The sequence below is a fragment of the Tenrec ecaudatus genome, chromosome 17 (genome assembly GCF_050624435.1).
Source record: "Tenrec ecaudatus isolate mTenEca1 chromosome 17, mTenEca1.hap1, whole genome shotgun sequence".
NCBI lineage: Eukaryota > Metazoa > Chordata > Mammalia > Afrosoricida > Tenrecidae > Tenrec > Tenrec ecaudatus.
In genome coordinates, this window is record NC_134546.1 from 39,580,209 (window position 1) to 39,594,584 (window position 14,376).

At 46.6% G+C, this 14,376-nt stretch overlaps 1 protein-coding gene across 1 annotated transcript in view; it reads right to left on the reverse strand.

The window, feature by feature from the left end:
- STPG4 (sperm-tail PG-rich repeat containing 4) overlaps positions 1 to 14,376 on the reverse strand; it is a 37,187-nt gene that overhangs the window by 8,560 nt on the left and 14,251 nt on the right. The window contains exons 4-5 of the mRNA XM_075536084.1: positions 14,167 to 14,231; positions 13,899 to 13,953 (exon numbers count right to left, since the gene is read on the reverse strand). Coding sequence (XP_075392199.1) covers positions 13,899 to 13,953; positions 14,167 to 14,231 — 120 coding nt within the window. The remainder of the gene's footprint in view (positions 1 to 13,898; positions 13,954 to 14,166; positions 14,232 to 14,376) is intronic.

Consider the following 14,376-nt stretch of genomic DNA (forward strand, 5'->3'; position numbering starts at 1 on the left):
GGGGTTGGGCAGCACCCCTGGCAGTCCCCACTCCCACCCCTAGGCACAGCTGGAGAGGCTGAGCGCAGCAGTGGGTGCAGCTCAGTGGCAGGGGCTCCAAAGGACGTCCGGACTCAGGGCATTGATTACAGGGCATCCCTCAGTTGGTGGAGAGCTTAGGCCTGACATCAAGCAGGGGACATGGGCAAAAGGTGGGCAGGGCAGGAGTCCTGCACAGCCTGGAGCACCCTTAGGACACACATCAGACTGTTGCTTAAACCTTGCTCTGTCAGGGCCAGGCCTTGGCGACAGCGTTTGCTGAAGCGAACCATTTGTTCTCATCAGTCATCTGGTGCCCAGAGAGGACGACATAAGCCCCTTCGCAGAGTCCTGGAAGCTGACGGGGAGAAGAGCCCGCCCCAGTCACTGTGTGCGCCTCCTCTGCTGCGAGACCCGGTAGCATCGCAGCTCACCTGACAGGGTGACGTCTTTCCCTTCCCTCCATTTAAAAAACCCAATTTCATTTTAGTTTCTCCTGGAGGACACCAGCTGCCCAGGTGCATAAAGTACTGTGACCTCAGAGGAGGACAAAAGGGCAAATGAGGACAAAAGTCAAAGCCAAACAAAAGTGACCACAGAGGAATACAGGAAGGCGTGCGGGCTGGGCTGGGCTGAGCAGGGATCCCACACCAGGCTCAGTGCCTCTGGCCTGTCCTCACAGGGCCAGCTCAGTAGGCTGTCGGGCACGGCCAATGGCAGGAGCTGTTTCCCCCCAAAATCATCCTATTAGGGCACAATCCAGACACATTCATACCGTCACACCAATACTTTAGCATGTCACGCAGGGTTGTACACTCCCTCCTACAGCCAGTTTCAAAGCATTTTCTCCCTCTTGTACTCTTTGACATGGGAACTTTTGACTGACTAACAAACACAAGACTGTGCAAGCCCCACTGGCTTCTCCGGAATGTTCCAGGGCCCGAGAGGATGAGCTGCTCAAGACTTACTGTAGTCTCCCAATTTATGAAATATGCAGATTACGGTAAACTGTACTGAAAGATCTCCTGGGTTGTGTTTTTTTTCTTCTTCTTATCACTGGCAATAAGCCCTACATACAATGCTGCAGAGAGCACACTGGATTTAGAAGTTCTGAGTCACCAAGGTGGGACGGCTGGTAGATAGGTCGTGAAGGAGAAGGGCTACATCAAGACTGGGTGGATTTTGAAGAGGAACGAAATGCTGAAGAAAGGCGCCATGAGGAAGGCGAAGAAACTACGTTGCCAGGAGTTTTCCAGGGAAAGGATCCGCTGGATCTTTTTTTCTAGAGGAAGTCAGAGGCTTGGGGGTTGAAAACATGGACCCAACCGCTGAGGGCTTTGGCAAAGGCAAAAGTCAGGTTCAAGAGCAGAGAGACGTGGTCATGAAGTGCACATCCGCAACCTGTGAAGGATGTGGCCTGGCCTGTGCCGAGTTATTCTAGGAAAGTGCAAAGAGCAGATGACGGGGGTCCCGGGGCCTCAGAGTCTATAAGCAAGTGAGAATTCGCTTCCGTTCAACCATGGCTGTGCCAGGGGGCTGCGGCTGCTCCTACGTCAAAGGTGTCACATCCTCTCAAAATGATTCTTGATAAATCAGTCTGCACATACTTGCCGAAACCTGCCAGAAGCAAGATATGGATGCCAGGGTTTCTAGGAGACAGTTAAAAACATTTACTATTCCCCGCAAGAACGAGGCCGCCATTGAACTTCTGAACGGTAATCAAGGATGTAAGCAGCGTTGAGTGCCGTGGAGAGTGGATTCCCTCTGCCCACTCCAGCCTTCCCAGGGCTGGGCAGTGTCCTTTAGGGGCTGGTCTGGCGGTGTGCTTGATGCAGACTACCACACTGGGGGCACAGTCATCAGTCACGCCCTGACTGCCGTGCTCCGAAGTGCCCTGGACGAGTCTTGGAAGCTTTTCTAGCACAAAGCACGGGTCCCGGTCACTAGTCCCTGCTGTCACTGTGATGTCTTGGTCTGCTGCCAATCATGTTTTTGTATCATTTAAACTTTTTTTTCCCAATAAAATGAAAACGCTTACTCCAGGACCACTAAGGAGCCCTGGTGGCACAATGGTTGAGCACTTGGGCGCTCACGGAAAGGTTGGCTGTTCGAACCCACCCAGCGTCTCTGCTGGCAGAAAGACAGGGCAGTGAGCTCCCATTCTTCCAGCCTGGGGAACCCCCAAGGGAGCAGGAACCAAGTCAATGCACAAAAGAACAAAAACACAGGTCGGTAGCTGGCTTAGAGGTGCCTGCCGCAGCTGTGGAATAAGGACAAACATGCATCAGAAGTAACCAAAAAAGCACAGAACAGCAGCCAGAAAGCTCCGTGTCAGAGAAGGGTAGAGAGAAACGTCAGATGAGCAGCCCTGCCCTGGCTCACTGGCTGTCTCGCGACCTGGCTTATGACACTGAGGACTAATGGTGACAAGGTGACTAAGTAGTGTGTACCTTGATAACTTACAGCAAGGTGCGAAGTGAGGGCAACGCTGGCTGTGATGATCAAGTGTCGCCTGCCTGGGCCGCTGCTCAGCGGGCTGGCGGGTGTGGCACGCTGTGGGCACTCTCTACCTTGTGATCTGCTGTGGTCATCCCCCTTTGCATGCACAGCCCACTTCCCCATCACAGCCTGATGGGCGGAACCCAACCAGGGCTGGGAGAGAGAGAGGGTGTAATGCCAACTGGAGCACCGACGGGGCATGTACGACCCCAAGAGCCTGCTTTCCTCACACCCGGTGGCTGAGCACAGCTTTGGCCGTGGGCCTGCGGCTGGCCGCCTGACCCAGCTCGAGATGACGACTGCCGCGTGAGGGATGGAGAGAGAGCCGTGCCCGGCAGGCAGCGCACAGGGGTGCATCACCGATGTTTCTCACCAGTGACGTCTCTCTGTCGAGTTTGGTTTTGACCTTGGTGTGAACTCAGACAGGTTGAGAAATAATATGGAGAGGCCCATCATACATCTTCATTCATGTCTTCCCATGGTCACATAGTGCAGAACCAAAGAAAGATACCACAACCAGGAAATCGACTTTGATACAATCCACACAGCCTACCCAGATTTTACCCACTTTACACGGGCTTATTTGTCTGTGTGTGTGTACAGCTCTATGCAATTTTGTCACATGAGTATATTTGCACAGCCACGGCCAGTGAAGACACACAGCAGTTCCCTCCTATGCTGCCTTTTTACAGCCACAGCCACCTCCCTCCCCAACTCCCTGACCTTTGCAAACTACTGATCGGTGTTCCATCTCTATTAGCTGCAGCCCTATAGCTTAGCGCTTACCATCGGGATATTAAGCACAAGGCCAGCAGTTCAAAACCACCAGCTGCTCTGAGGGAATAAAAAGCATGTGCACCCATAAATAGTTACAGTCTTGGAAACCCACACGGGCCGGGCCAGTTCTACTCTGCCCCGTGGGGCTCTGAGAATCAGAACAGACTCAATGTCAGTCTGTTTGGGTTTATATAATCTTTGGGGATTGTTGGCTTTTTCACTCAGCACCAGGCCCTTGAGATTCACCCAAATGGCTACATGCATCAACAGGTTGAGCTTGTGATTGCTAAGTAGCATTCCACAGTGTGGACATACCGGATTCTAACCATTCGTCCATTGGAGGGCACTGGGGGATGTTTCCAGCTTGGGACCATTACAAATGACGTTTCTATGAACAGATTTTTATGTGAACACACGTTCTCTTCATCTTCATGTTTTTTACTTTGGTTCTTCTTCTTGTGTAGGCCAATTTGGAAGGGCCTTCTGCTGCTTATTACATGAATAGCTTGCCTTTTCCCAGTAAAGACCGTGTTATAAGAAAGGAGCAGATTCTTCACCCTCACGGTTAGACGGTGATCCATGACCCTGCTGATGTAAAGACCATTTGGAGAAGACACACACATTTTTAAAGATGCAGAAGAAAATACCGGGATGTTTTCTTAACTCACACATATATGTGTAGGTATATATGACAGTTTATAGTTTGCCGACAACCGACTTCATCTTTAAGGAAACAGACTGGCCGAGGTTCAATCATCTCCATTCAAGCACAAGTCGATTTGCACTTGGCTTCTTCAAGCTGCTGGGGCTTATTCGTTTTCTTCTCCTATGGCAAAGGGCAGTATCGGCTTTGTTTTCAATTGAACTAATTTCTTAAATGCCAAAACAGCTGCAGTGACTTATCTTTCTCTCAGGACCACAGTGCCAAGATGTAGAGCAGTGTTTCCCAATGCTGCCAATAGCCGCTCCCGGACAGGGGCACTGGAACAATCCCGAGGGGCTACCAGAGCAGATACCTACACTCTTTCCTGGATGGAGGGTGTTAGTGCCAATGTTTTTCATTGCCAGATTGTGCTGAGTAATTTTTTTTCTCCTGAAAGGGGGGGTGGTAAGCTAAAACAAAGTTTGAGAAGGTAAAGCATGGCATGGATCTGGTGCCCCCTTTCCCAAAGCCCGGCCTATAAATGTGACTCCAGCAGACCAGTCGCTGGATGATCATGGACACCCGTGCAGGCTCCTTTCCTTTCCGTGTCCTCTTTCGTCCTGTCAGATTCTAAGAAATACAGAAACATCTTAAATATTTCTGGCATCAAAGAAGAAGAAATGATCCATACAATTTGATAGACTTGAGATGTTGCCACTGTCGAGAGAGACCTGCATGTCTTATTTTTCACTTAACACACAACCATGAGAACCAATACCTGAAGAAGCCGCTGGGCAAGTCACTGGAGACCTCAAACGTCTTTCAGATGCCTGCACCCAAATTAACCGGGAGTGAGCTGCACTGCAATTGTCTAAGTGACCCTCTTCTTGGATGCTGATCTTTGAGATGATTCTGCCTTTAAAAATACTGTATTGTGGTAAATGTGTATTACATAACACCCACCATTTCACTATGGCGTACACATATGCACACACTTTGTTTTGGGACATAGACATGGCTTCACTTCCTTGATGAAGTTCTTTCTGCACAAAAGTTTTCCATTTTAATTAAATCTAATTTACCTGTCTTCCTTTCGAGGCTTTGGTGTTGTGCCTAAGCACACATGATCTGATTCAAGATCCTGAAGCATTACCCTTCTGCTTTCTTCTGAGGGGTTTGTGGACTTAGTTCTTGGAGTGAGGTCACTGATCCATTTCAGATTGGCCTTTGTATTTGGTGGGAGATATGGGCCCAGCTTTGTTCATTTGCATATGGAGATCCGACTGTCTCAGCACCACAACAATTATACCTGTAGATTATTCCCTTAAGTGGAAACATAGTAATCTTTTAAAATGATTTCCCTCTGGATATGAAGATATTATTTTTATTAGTTTTCTGTAACGAATACTCTCTCGATGCTATCTTTGCGTATGAATTTTTTCTGGATAGAAAATGATTAGGGGAGTGTTTCAAAGTGGAATTAGTAGATTAAAAGACAGAAAAAAGACGTTTTTTATAGGCTAGCACGCAACGCCAACCTGCTTTTGAAAGGGCTGTGTCGGGGTCCAGTCGCTCCAGCACCAAATAAGAAAAGCACTGAGCTTCCGTGGTCCACATGCTCATCAGATGTTGGGTGAGGTCGAGGAAAGAAGAGTTATCAAAAATAAGAATAAAATGTTTCCCCCCTCGTTCATCTTTAACGGGAATATTAAATAATCAGTACCTCTCCTCCCCCACAAAAAAAAATGCTTTGAAACATTCAACAGAAAAATCTAACTTCTACATCGTGAACCATAAACCCTCATTTACTTGTGTGTGTGTGTGTGTGTGTGTGTGTGCATGCGTGCATACTAACTCAGTTACTGACTTTAGAGTGTTACAGCCAACCAAGCTCCAGCTCCAGCTCTTGCAGGGCTGTGTGTTGCTTGTCTTTATGCACTCAGCAATGCCTGCCTGGCATAGGGCCTCGCAGGTACAAGCCAAACAACACTTACTGTAGTCTAGTGGATTCTGACTCATAGCAACCCTATGGGACAAGGTAGAACCGCCCATGTGAGTTTCCGAGGCTGTCAGGCCTAACAGAAGCAGATGGCCTGTCCTTCTCCTGCAGAGGACATGGTAGATTAGAACAACTGCCCAAGGACCCATCCGCAGGGTCACCAGGTCTCCTTTCACCCCTAGGAACCCAACAAAGATCTGTGAAATGGATGCCAGCATGGAATACAACTCAATGTCAAGAAAACAAAAACGCTCATAACGGGGCCAACAGACAGCATCGCGATGAATGGGGGAAAGCTGAACCTGTCAGAGGACTCCACAATGAACACTCATGGAAGGGCCAGATTCCAAAGTCATGGCCATCAGGTCAATTATCACTCACAGTGACCCTACAGGACACGTAGAACTGCCCCCTAGGGATTCCTGGGGCGGCAACTCCCTAGGGAAGCGGAGTGTCTCATCTCTCTCCCATGGAGCGGCCGGTGGTGTTGAACGGCTGACCGTGCAGTTAGCAGTACAAGATAGCACCCATGATGGCACCAGGGCTCCTGCACATGGAAGCAGCAGTCAAGAAACGAAATGACCTATAAAATAAAGGTGAAAAACACAACCTCCCCAGGGGGCTGAGAAGATTCAGCGAGTCTGCATGCCTCAGGCAATGAACACCTGGACGCTTGGTGAATGCTATTCATGGTCATTGCCACGCTCAACCCTCATAGAGAAGGTGACTCCTAAAGTCTAGTGCATAGTTCTGTGACTGCAGCCTTGATTTCTAGAACAAGTAAACTGGGTGATACAATCAAGCGAAATACATTTTCAGATCACAGTTTGAATGGCACATTCTAGTGGCTTAAGTATTCGTACATTTGTCTCAAGCACATTAGAGCTAATGTTCTCTTAGCAAGCATTATTTCCTTAACACACTCACACTGCATGTCAATGTCGTCCACTGTTCGGATCAAAGGGGTTTGTTCTGTGCTGCTCTCCAGTCTGGAGGCCAACCAGCCCCACAAGGCTGTTCTTGGAATGCTTAAGACAGACATGACTCACAGCCTGGGGCTGTTTCTTGGTCTTGGAACGTTTTCCATGAAAATATTCTTTTCGCTTTTTTAAAAAGAATCAGATTCGTAAACTGGATGAATTCTATTTATAAAATGGTTGGCTGCGGTGACCTCAGCCAAAATGGTACAGTAGGGATCTCCTAATTCTACTGTCAGTGGTCAAAATCGTCAGAATCATCTGATTCAGCCTCTGTAAAACCCCAGGCTCGCAGCAACCCAGGCAGCACGTGTTAGAACACCACCAACAACAATCAGGCAAATCTCGGCAAGAGCAGCGAAATCTGCATTTGAAGTTTGCCTAGTCCAGGCGTCCTCATACTGCGGCCCGCGGGCCACATGCGGCCCACCGAGGACATTTATCCGGCCCGCTGGGTGTTTTCACCCCGTTTGTTTTTTTGCTTCAAAATAAGATATGTGCAGTGTGCATAGGAATTTGTTCATAGTTGTGTTTTTTTTTAAAACTACAGTCTGGTCCTCCAACGGGTCTGAGGGAGAGTGAACTGGCCCCCTGTTTAAAAAGTTTGAGGACCCCTGCCCTAGTCCTATCCTCCCTGCCAAGCCCCATGCAGACTTTGAAACTAACAGCCCACAATCACAGTGAAAGGCAGCTTCCTGCAGCCACTTGAGACAGAAAGATTAAAGCTTCTTCAAAAGCCTCTTGCCAGAAAATCATGATCTTTTTTTTGTTTACTAGTCACGTTGTGCCCTGGAAGATTCTATCACAGAGCGATCTTTATTTGCTCTCTCCCAGCGTGAATCTGCTCCGGGCCCCCATCCCCACCCACCGGACTGCTCTCCCAGGGGGCCAGTTGTCCCAAAGAGTCATTGTTTAGTATCACAGCTGCTTAAGGCAATGGAAAACATTTGGGGCAACAATTGTTGTTGTTGTCAGGTGCTGCCATAGCAACTCCGTGTTACAACAGCAGGAAACAATGCCGCATCCTCATCGCTGTTGCTATGTTTGCGCCCATGGTGGCTGGCACTAGGCCAGTCATCTCCGAGGAGCTTCCTCTTTGTCAGTGACCCATGCAATCCTCCTTCCCCAGGGAAGGCACGCGGGACGACATATGTGAGATGAGGTCTCCCCGCCCCGCTTCCAAAGATCATGCCGACTGTGCTTCTTCCAACACAGACTGGTTTATTCTTCTGGCGGGCCATGATATGTTTAATACCCTTTGCAAATACCATCGCTCAGAGACATCAATTCTTCTCTAGACTGTCTTACTCGTTGTCCAATTTTCACAGGCAGGTGGGCCAATTGGAGATACCAATAGCGCGGGTCAGGCCCACCGGAGTCCACAAAGTGACATCTTTGCTTTTGAACACTTGCTGGAAAGAGGCTTTGGTAGTGGATTTGCTCAATGTGGCACATCCTTTGGCTTTCTGACTGCTGCTTTCACGAGCGTTGATGAAGGATCCAAATAAAATGGAATTATTTTATTATTATCATTTAGAATTCAGGCTGTAATATAGCACACAATTTGATTGAAGATATTTCTCACACTTAGTGATTCTAAGTAAATAAAAAAATCTATAGAACGTTCATATAGATTTAAGTTTCCAATGAAGTGCTGTGGGGTGTCATCAAGTCTGTCCTGACTCATAGTGACCCGATGCACAAGAGAAGGAAACACTGCCCGTCCTGACACGTCTTCACAATTGTTCCGTGGAACCTACTAATGTAGCCACGGGGTCAGTCCATCTTACTGATGGTCTTCTTCTTTTTCACAGGCAGCCGTGACCAAACCTGATGTAAAATGGAATTCTTGACAACAACAATTTCCTCTCCTTTAGCACAAGGTTGCTTTTTGGTCCATTTGTGGGGAGTTCTGTGTCCTTTTTGTGCTCAGGTGGAATCTTGAAGGCTGCATGCAGCCTTTGGTCTTCATCGGTAAGTACTTGAATTCCCCTTTGCTTTCCTCGAGCTAGGTGATGTTATCTGCACATTGCAGGGTACAAGTGACTCTTCCTCCCTACGTGATGCTGCATTCTTCTTCAATAAAACACAGGCAAATATCTTCTCAGTGTTCTCTGAGTGTGCTCCATCAGATATCAGCAAGGGCATATCCCTTTCACGGTAGGTTAAACTGACAGCTTAAAAGGATGAGCTTCTGGGGGAGATAGAATTTGTTTTTAAGTTCCAACATATTCCTGGGAATCTAGAAGGTCAAGTGCATGCCCAGCAACAGTCAAGAAAGGACTAAGAAGCCCTAAGTATTTCCTCTGGTAATACACCAGCAGGAAGGGAAGGCGAAGACGCAGCTGTGACACACTTAACTGTATGTTGAAGATGAGCCTAACAGGTATGCAGAACCTCTTAGCAAAGATTGCTAGATTGGTTTGTTTGTTTGGTTTCAGATTGTGATGGGCGGAATCCTGCCCCTCAAAAAGATAGATTGAGGACTTCCGGGAAGATGGTGACTGAGTAACACATGCCTGAGGGACTCTGCAGAAATCAGCCCAGGAGAGTTACTCAGAGGGAAATTCAACACTGCTGGGTCACAGGAGGAGCATCATAAAGATAAGTAGGCACAGATCCACAAGGTTTTGAGGGGCTGGGGGCTTTTGGCTTACCACCGTGGAGGCCTGCTAGAGTTTGACCTTAGCCCTGCCACTGTCTCGGCCAGAGCCATTTTGAGCCAACCCAGGGGCTTAATCTCAACACAGCCACAGTTTGCTGCTGCATCAGGGCAGGGATTAAACCCTTGCAGCCCCACGGTCAGGGATCGGGGTTCAGCAATATTGTTTTTTCTCTTCCTCTCTTCTCTCTGTCCCCCCTTCCCCCAACAGTCTCAGCGGGCTTAGTTTGTTGTTTGTTTGTTTTTTTTCCTGTTTTCTTTTTCTCTTCCCTTTTCTCTCACATGCCACTGCTGACCTCCAGGTCACTCCCCTTAGCCTAGGGCATTTATGCCTGCCCTCAACCCAGCTGGGAGAGCTCTATCTTCTGCTGCTTAACCTGAGGCTGGGGAAAGCCTGCCCACCATCCACCAGGGGACTTCCCACCCACCTTCTTCCAGGGGAAATCACACACACCTTCTTCCGAGGGAAATTCCAACTGCACGCCTGCTGCAGGGCTTAACACGTGGCTGGGGAAACCCTGCCCACCTTCTTCGGGGTAAATCCTGCCTGCTTGGCTCAGGGAGCTCCTACCCATCCTCTGTGGTCCCATGTGACTGAGGGAACTTCCTACCACCTGCCATAGTGCCTCACATGGCCTAAGGCAGCTCTGCCAACACTCACCAACACTTTATGCTGCTGTGGGAACCTCTGCCCAACCTCCACAGTGATCTACCTGACCAGGGCAATTCTGCCCACCATTCTCTGTGCTCTACATCAAAGCTGGTAACCCACCAGCCTTCTGTGGCAGTCCCTTGCAGCAGGCACTGTCACACGCCCTCTGTGGTGCCCCAAGGTGCCGTGAGCCACACCATCATGGCTTCTTGTGAGATCACCCAGTACAGCACCATCCTTGTGGCTCCACAAACACCCAACTAGTGTCCCCTGAGAGGAGCATCCAATTTGCCCTCCAAATTACAGAATATTGGTTGACTAGAGAAAGAGTGAAGCCACAGGAGGAAAAGGGGGGTAGGCCAATTCCATAGTTCTACTAGCTGCCAGCAGTTTGAAGAATTCCTACAAGTCTCCCAGAGAGAGCCAGTGCTCTTCAACTCCCTGGAAAATGGCACCTGGTTCCTCTAAAACAACACAACGCAAACAGCAATCAGCTCCAACGACCTCAACGAAAAAATAGGAGAAAAAAAAAGGTAATGGTAGAAGATGTACTGAACCTAATGAAATGCATAGAAGAAGCAGACATTGATCTGCCACAGAAAGAAAATTTCAGAATGCTGTTGGATTCTTACAGGATATGAGGAAAACAATACAGAAAAAGGATGAAATTTTAGAAGAGATAAAGTCCATACACCAAAGGGAAATACAACAGCTTAGGGGCAAGATAACAAAAACCAATAGCAGACTCATGAACTTCACCAACCGACTGTAGGAGGCAGAGAACCACACCAGTGACCTAGAGGACAGCCAAGCAGACTTTAACAAATGCGAGCGAAAATCTAATAAGATCATCAGAGAAGCTGAAGAAAATCTAAGAGCTATGTCTGATGCTATGAACATCAGAATAATTGGATTGCCAGAGGAAGACATGACAAAGAAGTTATCTGCAACAATAGTGAAAGAATTCTTGGAGGAAAACTTCCCCAGCTTAATGAATGAAAACCAGGCAGCCATTCAAGAGGCTGAAAGAACACCAGCTAGACTTAATCCCAAGAAGAAGTCACCAAGGCTTATAATAGTTAAACTCTCCAACTTTGAGGAAAAGGAGAAAATCATGAGAGCAGCTAGGGAAAAAGAATCAATCACATATAAAGGTTCCCAAATAAGAATATGCTCAGACCTATCAGTGGACACAATGAAGAAGAGGAGAGAGTGGAGTAACATATTCCAAAAGTTGAAGGAAAATAAAGCAAATCCAAGAATACTCTACCTAGACAAATTATATATCAATGTAGATGGAGAACTAAGAGTCTTCCCAGACAAGGAAAAACTCAAAGAATACATTAGAAAACCAGGCTTACAAAAGATCTTTGCTGACCTAGGATGGCCAGTAGAACAACACTCACCAAGCATAAAAGACAACCACATAGAACAACCCTACCCAGAAGGCAACAGAGGAAATGTCCTCTAAGATATCATTGACTTAAGGGGAGAAAGAAGTCAAGAATGAAACACACACATGTACAACACGCTGATAAGAAAGGAAGGTAGGAAAGTAGCCAACACAAAAGATAAAAGATGACATCACAGAGTCCACAAATGGAGATAATAACCCTGAATATCAATAGACTGAACTTAAGCATTAAAAGACTGAGACTAGCAGACTGGCTGAGAAAACACAACCCATCAATCTGCTGCATACAGGAGACACATCTCAAGACTACAGACAAAATAGGCTGAGAATCAAAGGCTGCAAACAACAATTCAAAAAAAGCAAAGGTTGCAATCCTAATCTCAGATAAAGTTGACCTCAAAATGCAAACTATAAAAAGAGATAAGGAGGGACACTATATAATGCCCAAGGGGATGGTAAACAAAGAACCATTAAGCATTTTAAACATATATTCCCCAAATGAGAGACCTGCTGAATACATCAACCAAACACTACAAAAGATGAAAAAAGAAATCACACCCTCAACAATTATAGTAGGTGACTCCAGTACACAGCTCTCTGAGAAAGACAGATCACAGGGAAAGAAACAACAGGGAGGCTAGAGATCTAAACACTACAATTAGACAATTTGATCTGATAGATATTTACAGAGATCTTCACCCAAATAAAAAAATTCACGTTCTTTTCAAGCCCAGATGGCAAATATTCAAAGACAGACCACATGCTGGGGCATAAGGCGAATCTGCATAAATGTAAGAACATCGATATACAGACCTCTCTCTCTGACCACTGTGCCATAAGGCTGGAAATCAACACAAGGAAGATAAAGAAAACAAGAGCAAACACCTGGAGGATGAATAACTCTTTTTTGCAAAAGGTGTACTGGCCCAGATCAGAGATGATATTAGGAGATTTCTAGAAACCAACAAGAATGAAAACACGATGTATCAAAAGTTATGGAACACAGCAAAAGCAGTTATCAGAGGAAGTTTCACAGCAGTACATGCACACATGAAAAAGGAAGAGAGACTTATGATTGATTGGCTGGCACAAAATTTACAGCAACTAGAACAGAGTCAACTGGACAATACTACTAATAGCAAAGGAAGAGAAATAATAAAAATCAGGGCTGAGATTCAGGAGAGGGAAAATAAGAAAACCATGGAAAAATTAATGCTGCTCAAAGTTTCTTTGAAAGGATAAACAGAATTGACAGACCACTGGCAAACCTTACCAAAGAAAGGAAGGAACAAATTTCAAGAGCAAGGATGAAGGATGAAAGTATTTTGTAATTTTCCTCATATAGATCTTTTGTTCTTTTAGTCAGGTATATTCCCTAGATATTTCAATTTGTGCTTGCCTATTGTGAAGGGCACCACCTTTTTGATCTCTTCTGTGGTCTTATCCAATGTGTATAGCAGTCTGATCAACTTCTGTTTGTTGATCTTGTATCCTGCCACTCTGCCATATTCCTCTATTGCTTCCAGCACTCCCCTTGTGGAGCTTTTGGGATTTTCCATATATAAAATCAGATCTGCGAATAATGATAGTTTCACCTCTTCTTTCCCCAGGTTAAGACCTTTGGTGTTATCTTTGATGCTTTTATCCTTCAATTTGATGACTACAATGCACCGGTCACTTTGCTAAGTTTACAGGGCAAAACAAAAAACCCATCTTCCGTCATTACCTTTTCTAGTGGGGGAGACAGGCAGACACAAACATGATATGTAAAAGTTTAAAATTTAAATATAGTGCAGCAGACACAAGAATTTGATAGACATGGATTAATTAAAAATGGGGGGTGGAACGGGAGATTTTAAACAGGTGGCTAGAGAAGATCCCACCAAGAAGATGAAATTTGAAAGGAAAAGGAGGAGTTAGGGCATTCCATACGTGGGTTATTTACACTGACGTCCCCTGTGTCTTCAGGTCCACTTTGCACACGTGCACCATGCATTGTTTTCTCCAAAAACCAAATCACCCAGTCAACGATGACTCTTAGCAACCCCTGTGGGTTTCTAAGACCATAACTATTCCCGGGAGTTGAAAGCCCAGTCTTTCACCCGCAGAGTTGCTGGTGGTTTTGAATTGCCCACCATAGCAGATCGCAACCCTACGCTTAACCACTACACCGTGGTAATCTTGATGTATCAGAAAGAACCAGCACACATCTTAAACCTCAAATGCGCCACAAATCAATGATCTACAACATACTTACAGGAATGAAACAGCCTGTTGGGAATCTTGAAACTGCAGAGCGAAATACGAAACCCCTAAATTAAGAGAGAAAGAGAGAAAGGAAAGGGGTATGATTTTCTTCATCTATTTTTAGAGTGAGGATCCTGTTACCAAGATTTCCTTTCTTTCATGAAACATTCAGAAGGGCTCATCTGGACAGGTCGCCCAGAAATGAGGCTGCCGTGCCTGCACCCAGAAAGGCGTGAGGAAAGTATTAAAAGTTACCTCGTCCTCCAGGATATGCTTACCTGGAAGAGTACTTGGGAACCAGTGCAGGAAGAATCTCATACTGTCCGGGTGAAAGCTGAACTGTCTGCAGACAAAGGACAGGGACACCAAGGAAAGGTTCATAAAGCTCATCTTGTGGCCCGTCGTCCACAGCCCTTTTTAAAATGGCTTTCCCCACTGTGATCCTGACGGAAGCAGGTCGCCAGTGCATGCTCCTGGTTGCTGTGGGA